The sequence below is a fragment of the Carassius gibelio genome, chromosome B15, assembly GCF_023724105.1.
Source record: "Carassius gibelio isolate Cgi1373 ecotype wild population from Czech Republic chromosome B15, carGib1.2-hapl.c, whole genome shotgun sequence".
NCBI lineage: Eukaryota > Metazoa > Chordata > Actinopteri > Cypriniformes > Cyprinidae > Carassius > Carassius gibelio.
Window position 1 is genome coordinate 13756787 of NC_068410.1, and position 21902 is coordinate 13778688.

Sequence of the window (21902 nt, forward strand, 5' to 3'; positions counted from 1 at the left end):
TTTCTGGAAGTTAAACATACAGATTTCTTTAGGGCATGCATTATGTGTGTGCATGTGATGGTGTCATGCTCAGGTTGCGGTGGGCAGGCTGGCAAGAAGATATGGGGGTGCGGAGAGCCGAGGGATGAAATCAGTGCTGGCTTGAGGACTGGAGGAAAAAACAAGTGAGTGCTGGGCTGGCAGCGAGCGAGACGGAGCAGTGACTTTTGCAGAAGAAAGAACACTTGCTGTTTGTATAAAATGCGGTCCAGAGGACCTCTGTGCTCCAACTCATGACATCACCACTGTCAAGCACGGCCACATCGCTCCAAATGGTCATGTATGTGTTTCTGCAAGAGTCTGTGTGCGTCAGACAGTGACCTGACCCAACAGCCAGACTGCAATACTCAACACACACCACAGGACAAGGACTCACAACATAGCCGTGTAATAATGTGAAGTAATGTTTAGATATAATAAGCTAGAAGTTATAAGTAAAAAATAAAATAAATAAAAAAACATGGAAAGATTTATCACAAACTATAACTTTGATTTGATTCTTAAGTATGCATGTAATACATTAACACAATTATAAGTTAATATAGTGGTGTGACCACTTATGCAATATTTAATTTTTATTATTAAGCTATTCTAACTTTACTTTTTAAATGATCTTACAACATGTTGGGCTGTGAGTTATTGAACATAGTTGTAGCAATTTGCTTTTTTCCCCCCTGCTATAATACAATTTTTAGTGTAAAGTCATCTGGCCAGCATGGAGGAGAAAGATACATACAAAACAATACACAAATTACAGGATGTCATTTTATGTCATCATTTTTATGATACATTTTTGTATGTTTCTAAATTTATGTCCATCATGAAGTTACATTACAGCTGTATAACTTCTGATTATTTATTTATAAAGGAAGTCTGAGTCTTTTATTGCTGATTTAAATAAAAAACTAACACTTTTTTAATAACTTGATATTCAGATAAAAAAAAATATAAAAATCCAATGTTTAAAGAAAAATCAAATACTTTAAGTTTTTTTGTTTTAACTAATTTAAGCTAAATTCAAATATAAGTATACATTTCTTTTTCACAAATAATCATGGCAAAAAAAAATTCTCTAATGAGTACAAATCTCAAAGAAAAAAAGATCTTTTTTTAGTTCTAAAAAAAAGCAAAGGAAAAAAGAAAATCTTAGCAAACACAAAATTACTTAAACTATTTTATGTGGAAACTGATATCATGCTGTTAATAGAGAAGAATTAAAAAAGAAAGAAAGAAAACCCAGAATATTCCCTTAACTGATTCACATGAAGTGTTAGAAGAAAATCTTTTTTTATATAAGAAATAACATCACATGGACACCCCTGAGTAAATGTACACTACATCCTTTCACTTCCCCTTCAAATACCACATGAGGAACTTGTTGCTAAACTAGAAGTGCCAAAATCACCCGCGTCAAGAGATGAGGTCTCATTTGCAGATCTGTCAAATTTTGGCTGCTTGTGTCAGTGAAAATAAGTGAAGCAGAAGTGAACTGAAAAATAAACACTGCGGATGTCTCTTCACAAAAGCTCAATCAAGTCATTTAATAAATAAAAGGCTTCATGCAAGGCCATTATAAACTAAAATGAATAAGCAAATCCGGGAAACATCTAGGCAAATAAGAAGAGGACAAATGCTTTGCGGACAGATAGGAGAGGCAGTCTTTATGGCCCCAAGCGCACCAACTGGCTCCAACAGGAGCCAACATTTGCTCTAAACATCAGCTGTTAAAACCCATTAAACAGTGATGACTGAGTAATGACATGATCAAACAAGAGCACAGCGACTGTGTGTGTTTGTGAAAGTGCACACACACAGTCTACATAATAATGGGAAGCGAGAGCAAAAGAGAACCGAAATGAAAAGGTAAGTGGATGTGGAAGTGTCATTTGGGGTAATGCCAGAAGACACAGGTCGAGCTGGGCCTCTGAAATGAGCGGCCCCTCCCCCAGGTGACATCACAATGAGGAACGGGGTGGGGGTGGGGGGTGCTGAGCAGCAGCGGCCTGGGGAGATTTTCCTTTTCTGCTCCAATAAACTCAATCACCCGTCCTGACAGGGCTGGAGGATGTGCATTTCTTCACGCTAGATTGTCTGTTTAAATTCTTTGATATTGCAGGAGGAGGTGGGAAAGCAGAGAGTAAGACAAGTTCACAACACACTTTGTCGCCACCAAGGTCAGGAGGACAAGCTGACGCCAAGGGCCAATCCATGCCTCCCAAAACAACCAACACGGGTCCTTCTCTGTCAAAAACTAAAGACAGGCAGCCTGCTACATAATATATATATATATATGTACACATGACAAGATAAATACAATAAAAAAAATAAATAAAAAAATAAAAACTGTAAGAATTAGTGTCGTCACGTTACCAAAATTTCCGTATTTGGTACTGATACCAGTGAAATCTACCAAAGCAAAACACAAAAATATGTTCATAAAAAAAAAAAAAAAAAAAAATTGTATCACTAAAAATAAAACCAATGCCATTCTTTATACTTATTTACAATTAAGTACATCAGTATTAAGTGTTTTTCTACAAGTAATATAATTATGAAAAACAGTAAACAAGTTTCACCCAAATTGAATTTTATAGCACAATGCGTTTGCTTAAAATGCTTGTGAAGTGACTCTGAACAGTTCTGGTGATGTAGTTTATGTATTTATGTCCTCATTGAGACGGCAGATGCTGAAATAACTGTAAGCGTCACACGCTTCAGTCTATGTAGAAAACAAACCCGCACGTCTCTGCCATTCATTCACACAGAGACGCGCAGAACATGCAGGATTCATATTTCAACTTAACAACTACAGATACTTGTCCATAAGAAGATTTGATTTGATTAATGTATGCGAACTTTGACAAATTCGGTGACTGTTCATATTAAAATGTAAGTTTCATTTTCATGACTGGATTTTGAGATTCCGTCCGTGTTTTCTGCTTCGCGGAAATCATAGCGCTGTATGTGTCATGAACCGGGTTGACCGATACTTAAAGAAATCTGGTACCGTGACATTTTCATTTTTTTAGTACCAACTTGGTACCGAAGTACCGGGTCTTTTTACAACACTACTAAAAAATAAAAATAATAATAATAATATTAATAATAAAATGGTATTAAATTAATTAAATCAGTTTAGGACAACAAAAGAGTAAAAAGACAAAAAAGACTTGCAGTGACCTGCATCTTTAATTTGCCTTTAATGTTCCTGAATGACCAAGTTCTTTCAAAACACCATATAGAAAATCTGTATTTTAGTGCATCAGTTCCACGTTAATCCTGCAGCCAACTGTCATAGCATCTCACAGCAGTGAAGCACGCAACACAAAGGATTAACCTCGGCCCAGTGAGCCTGCCTTGCCACGCTGCCCCTGAAACTACATAAGATTTAAGCATCCACGCAGCGTGAGGGAAAAGAGGACAGGCGAATTAATCATATCCAATCGCCTTCTGCAGAGAGGCAGTCGTCTCTCTCTCCCCACACTTTTCAGTCACAGCTTAATGCACCGGAGAAAATACAGCACAGCAGTCTGGTCTCCACTTGGCACAGAAGGCCAGGGATTGCATAAGCCAAGACTGCAAATGGAGAAGGAATATATCAGACCTCAACGATATGGCACAGGGAACAGAGAATATAAGATGTTCATTTTGATGTTGAAAGTAACACTGGCGGCAAGCTTCAACGTCTTGTAACCAGCCACATATGTCTTCTTGCATCATATCATTGGTGAAGACTTGCACCTTTCATGCGTTTTGGTATTGGCAAGTATATGCGAGCATTAACATCTACATCACAACACTGCAAACCCTCGGTCAATGTCCCTCCCCCTCTCAACAGCCAGGGGGCTATTGGCTGCAGCTCCACATTTCCTACTCGCTGCCAGGGTGTATAGGGGAATCTATGTTCAAACAAACCCTGTGAAAGGACTCTCCAAACTCGGCTGGCATTTGCTGTACTGCTAGGAATCCAAATTTTAGAGCTCTTTATTGATATCTGTTATAGTCACAAAAAACTACTGGACTGGTAATGTAGTTTCTGTCCCAATACACAGAGGAGAATTCCTGGACCATCTGAAGCATGGTGTACAGTACAAATCATTCATCTGATTGATTAGAAATCACATATCTTTCAGGAGACAGGGTGTAGAGCTTATGTCTGTCTGTCGAGAAACACCAGTTATATTGTTTACCAGTTATCAGAATTGATTTGTTGAAGTTTACATGGTTCACAATAATCTCAAGCCGTACACAAGATGATTTTTCCATGTTTGCTTATAGAATTAAAAAAAACACATCTCTAAAGTATCTGCAAACACCATCTCATTTTGATGGTTGAATGTTCTCACACTGAAAGTTAATGTGAAGATGTTAAGACAAACATGCTTGTTTGACATGTCAGCTGGACACACAATTAGGGGGTTTCCACTGTTTTGATGCCATAGAGGTCTAAATATGCTCACCCCTTGCTAGTGACCCCTCTCCTAAAATATAGTGTCAATGGCAACTATATACTCTCACGTATAAAGAACCATTACTGTGTGAGCCTTTGAGAAAATAAGCCTGAAATTTTTTATAGACAACATGCTGTTTGAAATCTTCTATTTTCATTAAAGCCATAAAATATGAACTTTTTATTACATATTCAAAGCTATTATTATGTCCTACGTCATTCACTGTAATGCCACTCTCTCATGGACACATGACAGTTAGTGGAAGCTACAGATTACAGTTTATAAAGTTTTAAATATGGTTACTTTTCTTACACAAATGCATTGATTCACTTCAGAAGGCCTTTATAACAGTACTTTTTATGATGATGGAGGCACTTTCTTCAAAATCTTGACCACCACTCACTGCCATTATAAAGCTTAAAAGAGCCAGGACTTTTCTAATGTTACTGTTATTGTATTTTCTGAAAGAAGAAAGTCATATACACTAGGGCTGCACAATTAATCAAAATTAAATTAGGCAGAGCGCTAAGATAGGGTTGTGACGGTGAGGAATGTTTCCCACCGGTAATACTGGTATCACTGTGGGGGTGGTCAGTTCCCTATTTTCCTTGCTTTACTTCACTTTTAAATAGCTTATAAAAGCGGCATGCACATTTAGCTTTTACTTTCAAATAGCACCAATTCAACGTAAAGCAATTGTTCATTTTTAGTTTGTTGGAAATTTCCCTCTTTTCCTAGCTATCCTTCGCTTATAAATAGCTTAAAAGCGCCAAGTGCATTTTACTTTCACTTTCGAATTAGTGGCAGTTCAGAGTCAACTGCTTGAATGCAACAACAAAATACAACATCAAACTCACTTTAGAATAACTTTTATTAACAAAACAAATAAAAATACACCATGCTACAGGACAGGCTATGCCTAATATAAAATAATAAATAACTTGCATAAACTTTAAATAGGTATACAAAACTGGAAATAGGCTAAGTACACAGTAAGTGTATAATATACAGTGCCCTTCATAAGTATTGGAACAGTAAAGACAAAATTGCTTTTTCTGCTGTGGAATCAAGACATTTGCAAATATTAAAATATGAATATGCGACAAAACTATAGAATGTCTCATTTTATTATTAGGTCTTTTGACACACACATGTTTTACCAAATAAAAAGGACAGTACTTTTATAGTTTATCCCACTTTTTGATGTGAGCATAAGTATTGGAACATTTAAAGCAGATGTAAATGATTAAAAGCTAATATTCAGTTGCAGATCCCTTACATGCAATCAGAGCAGTGAGTCTGCAACCCATAGACATCACCAGACTCTTGCTCTTATGCTTTGAAATGCTTTTCTTCAATCTTTAATGCAGCCAATTCCAACTGTTGCTTGTTTTGGGGAGTTTCTGTCTTTAGTCTGGTCTTCAACTGGTGAAATTAATGTTCAGTCGGATTTAAATCTGGAGATTGATTTGGGCAATCAAAGATTTACATTGCTTTGCTCTTATAAAGTCCTTGACTGAACTGGCAGGTTGTTTTGGGTCATTGTCCTGATTTAATATGAAGTGCCTTCTAATGATTTGATGGCATTGTCTTGATTATTGGTAGCCAATATGATTTTGTACCCTTCCAAACTTATTTCGCCATCATACATTAAGTCATTATTAAAATGAAGAGGTCCTGTTCTGGAGACAGCCACGCATGCCCATACCATGACACCACCTCCATCAAACTTTACATATGAGCTTGTATGCTTAGGATCATTTGCAGTTCCCTTTTTTTCTCTCCACACTTTTGCTTTCCAATCACTTAGATAACGGTTAATCTGTGTCTCATTGATCCATCAACTCAGTTCCAAATCTCTACTGGCTCACATTTGTGAAGAATCTTGCCTTTCTATTTTCGGTGTTCAGAGGATTGCGTCTTGCTGTGTAGCTTCTGTAATTCTGTCTCAACTTCTCCTGCGGACTGTATATTGACAGAGAATCACCCCAGCTTTCTGAAGGTTGTAGGTGATTTTACAGACATGAATTTTAGGGTTAATTTTCAAGCTTTTATGATGTGTCTGTCATCAACTATTATTGTTTTTCTCAGCCAATCAGGTCGTTGTTGGTTGCTGATGTCGCCGGTAGTTTCCAAACTCTTGATTTCTCCATGCCCTTTGTTTTTCCTATAGTTCTAATTGACTTCCTTTTATCTTTTAGCCTCCAAATTGCTTGCTTTTCTTTCAAAGTCGGCTTCCTCGTCTTCATCCTGGTTTGTGTGTGTCATCATCGAATGCAAGACTTAGAATGCAGAAGCAATGGATATAACTGATAAGACACATTCCCTGATTTTAATATCTGAAGAATTAATGCAACAGGACACAGATGAACACTTAGAAACACCTGTGAGGTCACATCACACAAGAAGATGAAATTCTAAAAGTGCTGATCTTCGTAGCTGGTAAAACATATTTGTTGAATCACCCAATAATAAAATGTGACATTGCCAATGTACAGATTTCTTGACTCCACAGCAAAAACAGAACAATTTTGTCTTTACTGTTCCAATACTTATGGAGGGCACTGCATAACCAAATAAATAAGAAACATAGAACGTTTATCAGCAACTGAATAAGAAAGCTTGGAGGCACGGCATATACCTTGATGTCAAATAAAATAAATAAATGACAGAGAGTTTAAATAAAGTAAAAATCAGCAAACAATGTGGAACCAATTAAATGAGAAACTAATGTTTTAAAAAGAACTTCGAAAAAACCTTCGATAAATGGAAAAAGTCAACAGGCTTTTCAAAATCCAAAATAGTGGAAAACACGCACTTTTGCATTTTGTCTCAAAACTAAATCATCTGCAATCGTCTTGTTTGTCTCACCTCACTCTTCTTGTCAGTCAGCTCAACTCACTCTCCTCACTGGATAAATGACATCTGATCTGTGATACATTAGGAGTGTTAATGGTCCACTTGAGAGATAGGTGGCAGTAATGCACTTATAAGTCTGCGATCCGCAAGAAGAAACAAGAAGAAGAAGAAGCATTGCTGATGTAAAGCGTGTTCACAAGAGTTCTAACAGTTCGGACATTGAGTGAATCAGAGGTAAAAAAAACCATATAAATACTGTTCAGTTTTTTGCACAGACCAATTTTTTTGTGTCTTTACACATCAATGTATCGTCCTGAGCCGCAGGGTTTAATATGGATTTGTCTGTGCATTATTCTGTTACCATTTGCCATGCATTGTACAATTTAGAGACTGCAATGACTGAAGGTAAAAATCATAATTTGTGTTCTACAGAAGAAACAAAGTCACTTACATCTTGGATGCCCTGCACCAAACTTGAAATTTGGAACACAGAAAAATTTATTTGCATGTATGCATGGATCAATGGAAGCCAATGGAACAAAACGAATAACGTGACCAGCCCCCTTAGCAAAAGCTGCCAGAGTAGCACCACTCATCACTTTTTTTCTTTTTCAAATATTCATGTGTCCGCCCAATGATTACATACAAAACCTCCAAATCTGCCCAATGTGACAAAATATTTGTTTCCTTTCATGACATTTGAGCCTTGTAGGTTGCTAAGTATTTGCAGCACATGATATCACCATCAAAACGGTCATGTGCTAATTTATATGCTAACAGCTAATTCAAAACAAAACGCTTCTTTAAGCCATTCCTGTAATCATACATCTGGCATATGATTATTACCTGATGAAAACAATAACAACCAAATGTGGTTTTAAGCTGAAAAACACATGCCTCAAATGTCAAGGACATTGACTGTAAATGGGTGTTGAAAAATGGAAAAACACCATACCTGAAACTTGCCCATACTTATTAAAATTACTTTAATGGCCATGTGAAATGCATTTCTTGCCATTACTCCCGAAGGGACATTCTGTAACACAAAATCCACATTCATGGCTATCTTCTGCGTGAGACTGAGATTTCTGAGTTACTTCTATTCATAGACTTTCAGTTGATTTCACAGTGCGGTCTGGGTTTCATGACTGTCAACTCCGATTTTCTACACTGCCAGAGAAACCAGAATATCCACCCCGCACAGACCAGCCTTCCTCCGAACTATGATTTTGTTCATTTCTTTAAAGATTTTCCACTGGGCAAAACTGGTATTCTTGTCCAAATCCAAAATCAAACATCTATGTCAATCTGCAAACTTCAGCATTTCCACCCCATCCATCAAGACAACAAGAAACCAATTTCTCTATTTCAGCTCAGAAGGGTGTAAGACACAAGGCAGCACCGCTGAAATCACAATGAGGGCTTTGACAAGACGGATGACTCACCTGCAGCAAAGCTTACATACTCATATATTTATGTCTGAAAACGGAGTAACTAGGTGTGTTTCTGAGACTTTCAGCTGCTTCGCCCAAGGTAAAGGTGAGCAAAGGTGTGGCCCGGTACTGTAGTGAAAGGCCCATTTGTCTGGAGGTGAAGGGGGCAGGGGAGAATGTAGGGGAAGGGGGGGGGGGGGGTGTCGGGGGTGTCAGACATTGTTGTGTCTCAGCAGGGGCTGGTGATCTTTACTGAGACAGATCTGGTGCAGAAAGAGCACCGGAGAGGAGAAGGAGTGGCTGTTGTGTACATGCCAAAGTGGCAGCAGGGTGTGAGGCCGGCCCACTCCACTCTTCATTTACACTCCAGTGAGAGCGTCTGTCAGCCACTATGGCCACAAGGATGAGCAGTACACAACAATATCATACTCAAAACATCAGCGCACTGCTTCATAAATCCTCAACCGTAAATCTTTGTATTGCAGAAAGCGCTGGGCGTGTGTCAGGAGAACACAGCCCTCGTGTTGACATTATGATCTAAAGCTACAGCAGGCCGACCGGTTTTGTGCGTAGAAATAATGGACTGAACATCTGAGATTCAAGAGAGCTCTGCATGTGCACAGTACATGCACACTCTGCACAGCAGCTTAATTAACCACAATGCAGCAAGATTGATATACTGACAGCTAAAATACTAACTATGTGCAATTAATCATAATTACATAGCGGAGATGGTTTCCTTCTCCAATACATAGTTACATAAAATAATAAAACCAATTACATGAGATAATAAAATAGGCATATATACACATGTAAAAATTATAATACATATGTACTAATTTTAATTATGTATGCATGTATGTATGTATGTATGTTTGTATAGACAGAAAAAACATGATTTTTGGTTGTTTTTTCCCCCTAATTTAGTATGCATTGGAGGAACACCCAAACAGCTGTATAATAAAAAACTACAAACAACAATGATCACATTAGCTGATGATTCAGACTGTAAAGGGCTGTGTTTAATTAGTCTGATTGGTTCTTCTGATTCATTAAAAGGAACTGCCCTAATCAAGTGATTCAGTGGGGAACTGAACAGCATGTTCTGCAGTAGGTTTATTGCTGCATGCAGCCAGTGTTGGAAAAGCAGTTTTGTTTTTTGTTTTTTGTCAAAAGATTATTTTCCAATACCCAAGTTTTTTATTCTCTCTCCATACAAAAATCACAAACTCACATGTTTCAGCTAAAATATACAACAATTATATTTTGGTCACGGTGCGGCAGATTAACCAGAAACGCAGCATGCTGGATGCAGGAAACATCAGGATAAGGATAGGAATGTGATTAATTTCATTACAGTAACATGAATTGAAGAGTTTCTGATGTCAAAAAACAAAAAAACAATGGTCCAAATAATAATGTCTTCATGAAACTAGTCCTGTATCGTTGCTAACTGATGCTAACTAGCTTACAATACTGGAGCTACAGCTGTAATGACCACAACATGCATTTCATTTCAGATTTTATTAGAGATGTTCCGATACCCTTTTTCTCTTCCCGATACCGATTCCGATACCTGGGCTCAGGGTATCGGCCGATACCGAGTACTGATCCGATACCTGGGTGTGTATCTGTATATACAGCTGTATATACTACTAGCCCAGTGTAAATTGCTAGAATTTTTTTATGGTGTGCTTCAGACAGATCCCTCAATAAAACATGAACAAATACATGGTGAACTACTGTATTTATTACAGTATTTTTATTATCTAACATGAATTTGACAGTATTATTTATTTTCTTATGCAAAAAAGAACTTCAAATGCAGCCAAAAATCTAACACCGCAAACTAAAAAAGGTATTTAAGTTTTACAATATAACTGTATAAAAAAACTGCAACAAATAAGTCTAGGAATATAAAAAAAGATCTATTAATCAGATAATCTCTTTACAACAAAACAAGTAAAAAACAAGCAACCATCTAGGCATAATTATTATTATTATAGAGACGTATTATTATTACTGTAGGCTACAACAGTAGCTTTATATATTGTCAATTTACTCATGTAAACCAAACATTTATTTTAATGGGCTGCCATGAAGATCTTTGAGTGTCTGTGTTTATGATATGACAGTATTCTCAAATGAAACGGTAAATTCTCATGAAGTGACGGTTTATGCGTTCGTGTCCTCATGACACACAGCAGAGACTACAAAACAGCGAGCTCTCGCGCATCTGTGCCAGTCACCCACAGTGATGTAGATTTTACGGGAGTAATATTTAAATAGTATTTTGCAGTTTAATATTCACAGACACTAGTATATATTCGGCTACTGTCTGGAGCCCTGCGCTTTGACTTACACGGAAGCGACTGAACGCAGCTGCCGGTACTGAATATACTCGAGAGTCTGTAACTACCGGTACTACAGTGACATACTGCTAACCACTGATCTATAATATAGAAGCAGCTTCACTGTCTTATGGCAGTTTAGAATGTGATGAGTGATCCAGTCATATATAGATCAGGGCTGCTAACGCGTTTTCATTTCTTCTTCGCTGCTCTAAACAGGGGTTGCTTGTGGCAACACAGCACAACTTCCTGTGTTTTCAATGCATTTTGAGCAGCGAAGAAGAACCGTGCAGCGGTTAGGCAAAGCTTGCGGTCATAACTAGGTCTTTTTTAAGAAAATGGTATCGGATCGGTATATGGGTTCATGTATTCGCCGATGCCGATGCCAGAATTTGTTGTGGTATCGGAGATATTTCCGATACTAGTATCGGAATCGGAACAACTCTAGATTTTATTAATGCCAGTACAGTTTCAAATACTGGATTGTTAAAATATCATTAGTGAAGCTATTCATCAGTGCTCAGCAGCACAGCTATTTTAAGCAACTTGGTTATTAAGCTGCTGTATGCTTATCACACATTTCAGTTATAACTCCTCCAAGTGTGAAAAAAAGAACATGCATGAGTGTCAGCAATGTTTAATACAAAAATTATTAATTATTATGATGGGAAAAAGTTTTAAAGGAACACACCACTATTTTCGAAAATAGGCGCATTTTCCAACTCCTCTAAAGTTAAACAGTTGAGTTTTACCGTTTTCGAAATCGAATCCATTCAGCCGATCTCTGGGTTTGGTGGTAGCACTTTTAGCTTAGCTTAGCATAGATAATTGAATATGATAGACTGTTAACATCTCACAGCAGGCGCAATGATTTTACACAGTGCCTTAAAATAATAATATCTCTGTGCCTGCTACAACCGTGGTACGACAGCAAAGTTCCTTGATTATTTCTCCAGAATGAGAGTATAGTTCAGAACAGAAGAGTCAAGTTTTAAATAGGAATAATACCTAAACTTTTTGGTCATTTTTGAGCGAGATGTTAACGGTCAAATCAGATTCAATGATCTATGCTAAGCTGCAGCTAAAAGTGCTACCGCCAAACCCAGTGATTGACTGAATGGATTAGAAAATAGTAAAACGGTTTAACTCTGGGGGAGTTGGAAAAAAAGCCTATTTTCAAAAATAGTGGTGTGTTCCTTTAATGAGCAAGATTGTAAAACAATTATAATATTTGCTTTTTTTTTACTTACATTTTTTGCCTTCAAAAAAATTATAGGAAATTACACAATTTTATAATCAATTTGTAAATCTATTTTCACGTATAAAGAAATTGCTATTCCAATTAAATGAATGCTAATAAAAAATAATAATAATCATCAGCTTGTTTTTGTTTTTATTTTTACAGTAAACAAAAAACTCAGAGTGCCTACCTTCAATGTCCTGTAAAGCTGTAATCAGAAATGCTTCTTTACACTAAACTATTACTTCAATCCTAAATACTATACAGGAATAATGTCTAAGTAAAACAATCGGTTCACAGACTTAAAAGCTGTTAACCAATCTGCTTACAGGATATCCTGTTAAATCTTACATGTCATTCTTCAGTGTAGGAGTGAAAGCGAATGAGGTCTAGACACAAAGAAACAACAAATGACTTTGAACTGGCATAACCTTAGGATTAAAACAGAACGCACCATGGCTGAAGGTAACAAAAGATGCATTAGCCACATACACTGTGCCGGACAATGCATCACCTGCAGTGATAACAGATGAGACGAACACCAATCATCTTCAACTAGGCCTGGGTGGCCAAAACTGTTCAATCCTGATATTGCTACTCTTCTAGATGGAATGAAAGGCAGATAAACAAGCGAGTCTCTCCCTCAGAGTTAAGTTCAAATGCTTGTGTTTCAATCCCTGCAGCACTGAAAGCATCTGTCATCACGGAGATGACAGACAGACAACCAGTCTGCTGTTCCACAGTGACGTCAGTGGCAAAGACCTGTGAGAGCTTACCATTAGAAAACACTCTCTGACTGACGTTTTTCAGCCATCATGAATGAAAAGTATGTGTGAGGGCTGAGCAAATAGTGGTTATTGGTACATTCATTGAACTTTCCCATAGCTTAATTTCCACTAATCACTTGTTATGAAAAAGTCTGAGTATGATCAATATCAAATGGCAGAATGATGAAATTAGACAAGAATTCTCACTTGATTTGTGTTCTGGTCTAAAAAGCAGTAACCAAGTAACACGCTTTGCTGTGAAGCAGCACAATACAATAAAAAACAACATTACAACCGTTTTCTTCTAAACACTTGTCTATATAAAATGATCAACATTTTCGCTATCTGCAAATGTTTAAGGCTTTCATTGTGTTGCCATTTAGCTTCAGAAATTAGATTTGAAACCGTTTGGATCACGCTGTAATCAACATTACAGTATTGTAACAAACCAAACCAAACCGAAGCATGATACTGGTTGATGCAGAATACAAGATGCCACCATTGCTAAAACAAGAATATCAAGCAACAGAAAAATCAATAAAGAAAGGTAGTACTGAAAACAAGTCTAACATCTGATGTTGAAAGGCTTTTTCGAGACATACATGCACAGTACATATTTTTCACATGCACAAAAAAGCAGTTCAGGACAGCGGGGTTTTTTTTTTTGTTAACTAAAACTACTAAAAATTGTTTTCAACAGCTGAAATAAAATAATATATAAAAAACTTAATCCTAAAAAATTTAAGATTAGAAGACTTTGCCTTGGCATATAAATAAAATAAGTTAAAGCTGAAGTACTAAAACTACTAAACCTGAAATAAAAATAAATAAAAGCTAAATAGAAAATTAAAGGTAACTAAACTGAGAAAAGCACAAAAGTACTGAAACATTTGTGCATAAAAAGCTAGTTCAGATATAAAACTTATATATATATATATATATATATATATATATATATATATATATATATATATATATATATATATATATATATATATACACCAGTATTACTAAAATAAAACAGGTACTCCAATGGTCTGATTAATTCTCTACTATATAGTATGCAAAAAGTAGTATATCAGTTTCACAAAACAGTAGGCAAAAAAGACCCAGATGAACTACTGCATTTGCTGATATTCAAAACAAACCCTCCCAAAATGCCACAGAAGCTGTCAAAGTCAAAATGTTGCCACAGTAAATGACTTTTGTGCTATAGGCTTCATGAAAGTTGCTCATCATGGCTAAATTTCACTTGTTAAGTTAAATCATTTTGACTGTTGATAGGTCAAAAGACATACAGGTCAAAAAACAACATCAACATGGCACATCACACAGCATTTGTGAATGTATTTATACAACACACCTGCAAACCTAAAGAAACATACTTGAGTGCATCCAAATTCTCTTACATGCATTGACTGGTCAGTGGGAACAGAGCTCTCAAAATCGAAAGTAAAGCACAAAACCAGACTTCATGACCATAAACCTACACCAAACCAATTACAAAACCAAATCAATGAAAGCTCAACGCAGTCCAATGCAGATCGCTATGCAGAGAGTTAACACAGATATAGGCTGAAATGTCTGTATATGGATCATACCAGATGTAAAACACAAACATAACTCATCCATACCTGTCAGTGACTGTGGACCGTGTGTCGCTCATTGGGCTTTTGTTTTTAGCTTTTATTCGTCCTATATCCTATAGTCATTTTCAGATGCATCAGGAGAGGCATCGGATTATGATGTTGCATGAGGCTGTTGCATCTGTATTTTGATGTGCTGACCAGGAGGTTCACTATTTACAAAAAAAAAAAAAAAAAAAAAATAAGATTTATTATAAAAGTTGCACCAAAACACCAATTTATACAAATTATTCCACACAATCATAAACATATAAAACAATTGTATTTAACCCATGAGCAGATTAATTTAAATATTAGAAATGTAAAAGCATATGATATATATATATATATATATATATATATATATATATATATATATATATATATATTGAAGACCTAAAAGTGATTACACATAATATTTTCCAAAAAATCAACAGGTGTTTTTTTATTATTATTTTAAACCAAGTATCCTGAAGTAACTCAAATTACACTTGGTTCTTCGAGTAATGATGCCGTTCACCAAAAATGAATCCTGCAACAATAACATTAACACCTACCTTTACTGTAATTGCAGTTTGGACATAAAAAAACCTAATTATGTTCTGTGTACACAAACACTTTATAAAAACGTTATACTTGCTAGTTTTAACAATATAGTAATACGTCAGGAGGCTTGTACAGATCAGTAAAAAAATAATTGTACCAAAATAACTCACAATTTGTGATTTTCCGTTATAGTGGAGCTGTAAATTTACCTTCATATTCAGCAGCAGCTCCCAGGTGAAGAAGAAACACTTCCTATTGCTCGAAGTTACACTCCTTTGACACTTTTGGGCTTTCTAATGCTGAATGTGTGTACGTCCACAGCCAACACAGCAGCAGCAATACCGCAAACCCACACTTGCAGACGAGGCCTTGCTATGCTAAAGCTAACAGCAGCCTATTAACGTCCACTTCAAAAATGAGACGCGATATTTTCCCAACCACAATAAACAACCGTGTGTATCCAGCACCAATCCCAGTCACCCAGACAGGGGAAAAAACACGCTCATACACGTGTCACCTCGCGGAGAGTTTCCATGGAGCGGCGACGATATCACTTCAAGCATCAAAATAAACAAAACCACTCGACAAAGTTCGCGTGGCTCTTCCTGAGTGTTTTTCCAGATGATACTGAGTGCGTATGAAAGCGAGGGTCCACGGTGAAATCAGTTTAGAGGTTGTTGGTTCCGGTCCATTAGACTGGAGAAAGTTGAGATGTGCCGTGTCTCCCGCGAGGTTGCGTCTCAAAACCTAGAGTGCCGCCTGCATAGACAGCATTTCCGATTCAACCCAGTTCATGCCAGCTCGCTCTGCTGAACTGACCCGCTACGTGCACAAAAATGCTGTCTAGGTAGACAGGCTCACTGGAATTTAAGAAACTGACAATGTTTTTGGTTATAGTTTAGATTGAAGGTGGTAATTCAAAGTTTCTCTTGCGCGAAGATTCTATCTCTGTAAACGCGTTCAGTCAGTGGAATATAAAATATTAGGACATGTTAGAAATTGTCTGTGATACAGTTGATGCAGTTTTAGATAGCTTTGAGTATAGGCTTGTTAGTATTTTGTTCATATTTACATTGAAACGTACTTGTTTTGAATGGAACATTTGAGTATCTATAGTGATTCGGACAAGGCGTTCACTTTTCGCCCTATTTTTTTTCTTCATATTATGTTCTTATTAAAGTAAAAGTAGATAATTTTTAGATTTGAAGTCAACTGGCTACATCAGTTTAATTAATCCTTAGGAAAATGAGGCAGTCGCTGCTTAAATTAAAAACGTCAAGCCCTAGAGTGCGAAAAACCGTTCAAGTGTTATGTTCGCTTGCCACATGGTGGACGTTCACAAAACTGCAACGCCTTAGTTTTAATTGAGTCGGACCTTTTACGTACATATTTTGTTGAGTAATTATACTTTGTATAATAACAATATACGGTTTAAGATGCACATATATTTACTTATTTGCAAGAAAAAGATCATGAATCTAAATAATTTCTTAAAAGATTTCCACCTGAATAAAAAAAACACACACACACAAAAAAAAATAATAATAAAAATATATATATAATTATTATGACAAAACTGCGTCACCACTTTTTAAAACAAATAATAAAACAGTATGCCAAATCACTTACAAATCACCGATTGTAACCTTTTAATAGCACTTTTTTTTACAATCTCTTTAAACAACCTAAACCTCGATTTCGGTTATTAAACCCCAATATCTTAAGGATTTGTTATTCATAATTCGATCACATTAATCAGAAGTGGTGAATTAAAGTCACAGTGACTTTGAATAAACTTTAATACATTTTCATTGATCAACTTCAACATTACAACATTCTAAAATACATTATTGTAATGATGCAGATGACGGTGATGATGATGTTTATTGATTTATCAAGGTGTGGTCAAATCACCATAACAGATAAACAACTGATGCAAACAGCTGGTAAGACATCATTTCAAAATGGGTTACATTTCAAAGACAAGATTTACTTTTTCACTCAAACCATTAAAATCACACAACAAATCATTCAGTAACCTTCCAGAAACATTTAGTAGTGTTTCGTGATCATTTTGGAATATTGCACGTACTAAAAGTTTAATGTAAAAGCAACATCACTAATTAAAATTTATAACAAGTAGTGTTCCTAATTACAAAAATATCAAATATTTCCAGTACTTAAAAGTTTAAACACGTCATTCCTTATGAGTACAAATATATCAAATTAGATTTGATTGTAAGAATTTTGAGTTAATCATAATGGCAAATAATAATAAAAAAACATTAAGACCAAATCTAATCCTTTTTTAAAAATATGTAAACATCTATTAGCTGCAGATATTTATTAGCTGGTACACTTGTTCTGATTCTCATTCTTCTCTCCAGTGTTAGAAACGAGAGGCCAAAGCACTGATCTGAGATATCTTTCAGTCTCTCTTCACATCCTGCCCGTTGACCTCCGCCAGCCTGCGCCGATTCATCCAGCGCTGGGATTTGAGCTGGGATTTGCGGTATGCGAAGCGGGCGATGTCCACCATGAACACCCAGGACAGCGCGTACATGGCCACACCGCCACATTTAATGATAAACTTGGGTCTTGGAGAGATCAGCTCACAGTACAACATGGTGCCACCCACGAAAATACGCATGAACACAAACAGCAGCACGAACAGAACGTCCACCACATCTCCGAGGAAGCTGTCATAGCGGCCCGAGTGTTTCAAAAACCAGCGCGTCTGAAGGAGGGGGTTTGTGATCTCGCTGCCAAACAGCACGGCGCAAGACTCGATGCCTGACTCCTCCAGCCACAGAGTGAGCAGAATACCCAGGATGCTCATGGTGTGGTGGGCAAGCATCACCAGGCCCTCTGTGCGGTAGTATACACACCAGGCCATGTCAAAGATAAAGTAGCCCAGACTGACCACCATAGCGGTGATCTGCAGAGGGGTGTTCTTTGTACCTGCAAATGATAAAATATCAGCATGATTGCAAATGTGATATTGATTTTATACAACAGTGCAAAAAAGACGATGTTAATATTATGTGAGTTTCATGTAGACATCATTTAGATTTTTATTACATTTTTATATTTACAGTATTTTTCGGACTATAAGTCCGCACCTGAGTATAAGTCGCATCAGTCCAAAAATACGTCATGATGAGGAAAAAAACATATATATGTCACACCGGACTATAAGTCGCATTTATTTAGAACCAAGAACCAAGAGAAAACATTACCATCTACAGCCGTGAGAGGACGCTCTATCTCTTCAGTGTAGTCTACAGGAGAACTGAGCAGCGTTTCTGGCAGCATAGAGCGCCCTCTCGTGGCTGTAGACGGTAATGTTTTCTCTTGGTTCATGTCTCTCGGTTCATTTCTCTCGGTTCATTTCTCTTGGTTCATTTCTCTCGGTTCATGTCAAATTAATTTTGATAAATAAGTCGCACCTGACTATAAGTCGCAGGACCAGCCAAACTATGAAAAAAAGTTCGACTTCTAGTCCGGAAAATACGGTATATTACATTTATAGAAAAAATATTGTCTGTTGTGGCTCCATTTTACCAACCAAAATAGTTTCAAACACAAATCTCTGAGAAACAAAAACTGGTGTTTTGTAACAGCCTGAATCTACATTTAGAACAAATCAGTTGAGTGAATAATTCAATGACTCATTCAAAAATGGCTGCTTTGCCACTTGGCTTTGTTATTTTAAAAAAAATCAGCCAGCTGAACGAAGATAAGAATTGGAAGATCATTAAGACAATGAATATGCCTACTTCCCCAATAAGTAAAAGACAAAATGAGAAGAGCATATGAGAAGAAAAGTATGTCTAAATTCTTAATATTAATAAAACTGTAGACGAGAGAATTTACAAGTTCAACTGAGATTCCATAATAAGAAAGAGTTGTAAATGTCAGTGAAATGGTACAACTGACATCGTAAGTGGTTTTACTGTCGCAAACTTATCAAATATAGTACCTATTTTGGACACAGCAACTGAATTGCCAACAACTACTGGTGGTTTTAGTTTTATTTAATGTTCATAATTTTGTACTTGAACATTCGAAATCTCTTAGCATCAATTATGCAATTGCAATCACAGTGTAAATGCATTTATGTCATCTCTGAGCTGCATTAAATAGTCTCTATATATCATAAACTCCTATTATATATATTAGCATTTAGTACATCTTGCCTGGGTAGGTGAAAGGCCACGGTCCATCTATGTATCCAATGTAAGCAGTTATACAGACTGCAAGGATGCCATGGAAGAGTGTAACTAGACGACAGTTCCATTCATAGCCACAAGAGCCGTTTGTGTAGCACAGCAAAGCATAAAGAGCAATCCACCCAGCTAAGCACACTCCGACTCCCAGCACCAACGGCGACATCTTTATTCGGTGAACCTAATCAAATACAATGAGCTGTCACATTCACAAAACAATTCATGTTAGACTGCACGCATGCATTCATGAGAGTACTTACGTGAAGCACCACAGCACATGAGTGACTGTCTAAAAATTATTCTTTTCCTTAGATTCTGATTCCTAAAACCACTTGAGGATGTCTGAAGGGCTAGCAGTGGATTTCACATTAACAGTTGAGAAATACAAGAGTCTGGCTGGTATCTGGGTGTGTCAAAAGTAGACCAAAAGTTACTGTGGCAACCTTATCCACACAGCTCTTTATCCTAATGTTGTCCAATCCTCGGATGTAAAGCAGCTGATGTTGAACGAGGTCAGTACTAGGTTACTTTATTTTATCGTATACATCCAGACACTGATAAAGCCTGTATGGAAGTTTGACAACTGAGAAAGCGTTCTTATTCATAGCAGGTTTGATAAGAAATATTTGATCAAATGAACACACAGAAGTTATTGTGGCAACCCTATCCACAGTTCGTTGTCCTAATGTTGTCCAAACCTTGGAAATAAAGCAGTTTAACTATGTCCATATTAGGTTATTTTATTAAACCTATATATATATATATATATATATATATATATATATATATCAAAACACTAATATAGGTTTTGGAAATGAGAAAGGATTGTAATTCTTATACGTACAGTTCTTTTTCCTATTGTTTGCTGTAAACTATGGAAGTGAAGCAGCTAAACTACGTAAATATTAGGGTATTTTACCAAACATACATCAGAATACTGATATATACATAGGTTTTGGAACTGAGAAAGGGTTCTTATTCTTCTTTATAAATAAATAAATTTAAGCATTTAGCAGACGCTTTTATCCAAATTGACATTCACACTAACATTTTTTTTTACCTAACGTGTTCCCTGGGAATCGAACCCACAACCTTGCGCTGCTAACGCAGTGCTCTACCACTTGAGCCACAGGAGCAGATTTAGAACTTATAACTTATATTTATAATGGATTCAGTAAAAAAAATTGTAAAATCAATACAATTATTTATTAAAATAAATACAATAAAACATTTTAACTAAAATAGATTAATTTAAAACATGCTCCTGCTTCAGGCAAAACTATGCAATGAAAACTTTTTTTTTTTATAATTCATATGATGCTATTGCTGTTGGTTAATCAAAAACATAAAACGCAAACCATGTAAAAACTGTGTAAAAAAACAGATGAATTAAAACGAATGATTAAAATGTTAACAATGTTTGTGTTTATTATTTTTCTATAATAAATATGAAGAATCAATTGTTTCACTGCACTTATATCACTTCTAAAAAAATAAAGTAAAATAAATAAATATTTTGTGTTTTGTTATTTTAATTTGTTTGGTTGGAAAATTAAATTCTCTAACCATGTGGATTTTCTTTTTTTTTTCCAGATTAAAAGTGCTACTAAAAGCACATCATTAATCACTAATAGTTTCTTACGATTCCCATCCCTACTGTTGTCAAAGAGTCATAGTTATATATATATGTATACATTTACACACACACATTATTAATTCACAGTGCAAAACGGATAGCCTTCTGCTGGATCCAGACTGGCTAATCTTCTGAGCCGTGGGCTGACTGAGGTTAAATTAATTAGCACCCTTCATTAAATTAAGATGAGCGGGTTCAACGTGTAGCCATGAAATTAAATCTGTTGTTTAAAAAAAAGGAAAAAGTATATACCTCTTAAAATAGTCTCATCAAAAGCATGTTCACTGACAGGCCGGAGGGTTCTTGAGGCTCAGCCTGGATGCTGTCTGCTTCCCCCGAGCCTCCAGTCTCTGCATCACGTCCGTTACAGAAGCGCGGCAGCGGAGCGACACAAGGCCTCGAGGGATCTCCGTGAGCAGCTCCGGCATCGTCTTGGAGATGGTACGCAAATCACCACACAAACAAAAGCCACATTTCAGCCTCTCAGTCCCTCAGCGGCTGGACAACAGCAAGGATAGCAACAAAGAGGAAGACGCATCCTTCCCTTGCAGCAGGGCGACCTCTGCTGGCTCGGACTTCACAACAAATCACAACGTATTCATAGTTACCGCCGGTGTTAGCACGAGGCCCGGTCACTAGAGGGTGACACGCGAGGGGATTTACAAACCTCTCGGTTGTGTCGCTTGCTTTAAACGGTAGTGTACTGTATAACAAAACATTATAACA

The 21902-nt window shown here is 36.7% G+C and overlaps 2 protein-coding genes across 7 annotated transcripts in view; both read right to left on the reverse strand.

The window, feature by feature from the left end:
- The window catches only part of LOC127972490 (rho guanine nucleotide exchange factor 12), a 55894-nt gene extending 39290 nt beyond the window's left edge, over positions 1–16604 (reverse strand). For 2 of the 5 annotated variants that reach the window (XM_052576006.1, XM_052576002.1), the window contains exons 1-2: positions 15521–16127; positions 14775–14938 (exon numbers count right to left, since the gene is read on the reverse strand). In XM_052576006.1, the coding sequence (XP_052431966.1) occupies positions 14775–14806 (32 nt within the window). In that variant the 5' untranslated portion in view covers positions 14807–14938; positions 15521–16127. Of the gene's footprint in view, positions 1–14774; positions 14939–15520 lie in introns of all 5 variants that reach the window. The other 3 variants (XM_052576005.1, XM_052576003.1, XM_052576004.1) reach the window with 3 other exon arrangements.
- Positions 16605–17073: 469 nt separating this feature from the next.
- On the reverse strand, positions 17074–21893 carry LOC127972643 (TLC domain-containing protein 5). Of its 2 annotated transcripts, none has more exons than XM_052576310.1 (3): positions 21429–21893; positions 19511–19721; positions 17074–18272 (listed from the first exon to the last, which is right to left on the reverse strand). In XM_052576310.1, exons 2-3 carry the CDS (start codon positions 19704–19706, stop codon positions 17740–17742), a joined length of 729 nt encoding a protein of 242 aa, XP_052432270.1. In that variant the 5' UTR covers positions 19707–19721; positions 21429–21893; the 3' UTR covers positions 17074–17739. The 2 variants fall into 2 exon arrangements, with proteins under 2 accessions (XP_052432270.1, XP_052432271.1); XM_052576311.1 differs by lacking the exon at positions 21429–21893 and adding an exon at positions 19801–20200.
- Between the last annotated feature and the right edge of the window lie 9 nt (positions 21894–21902).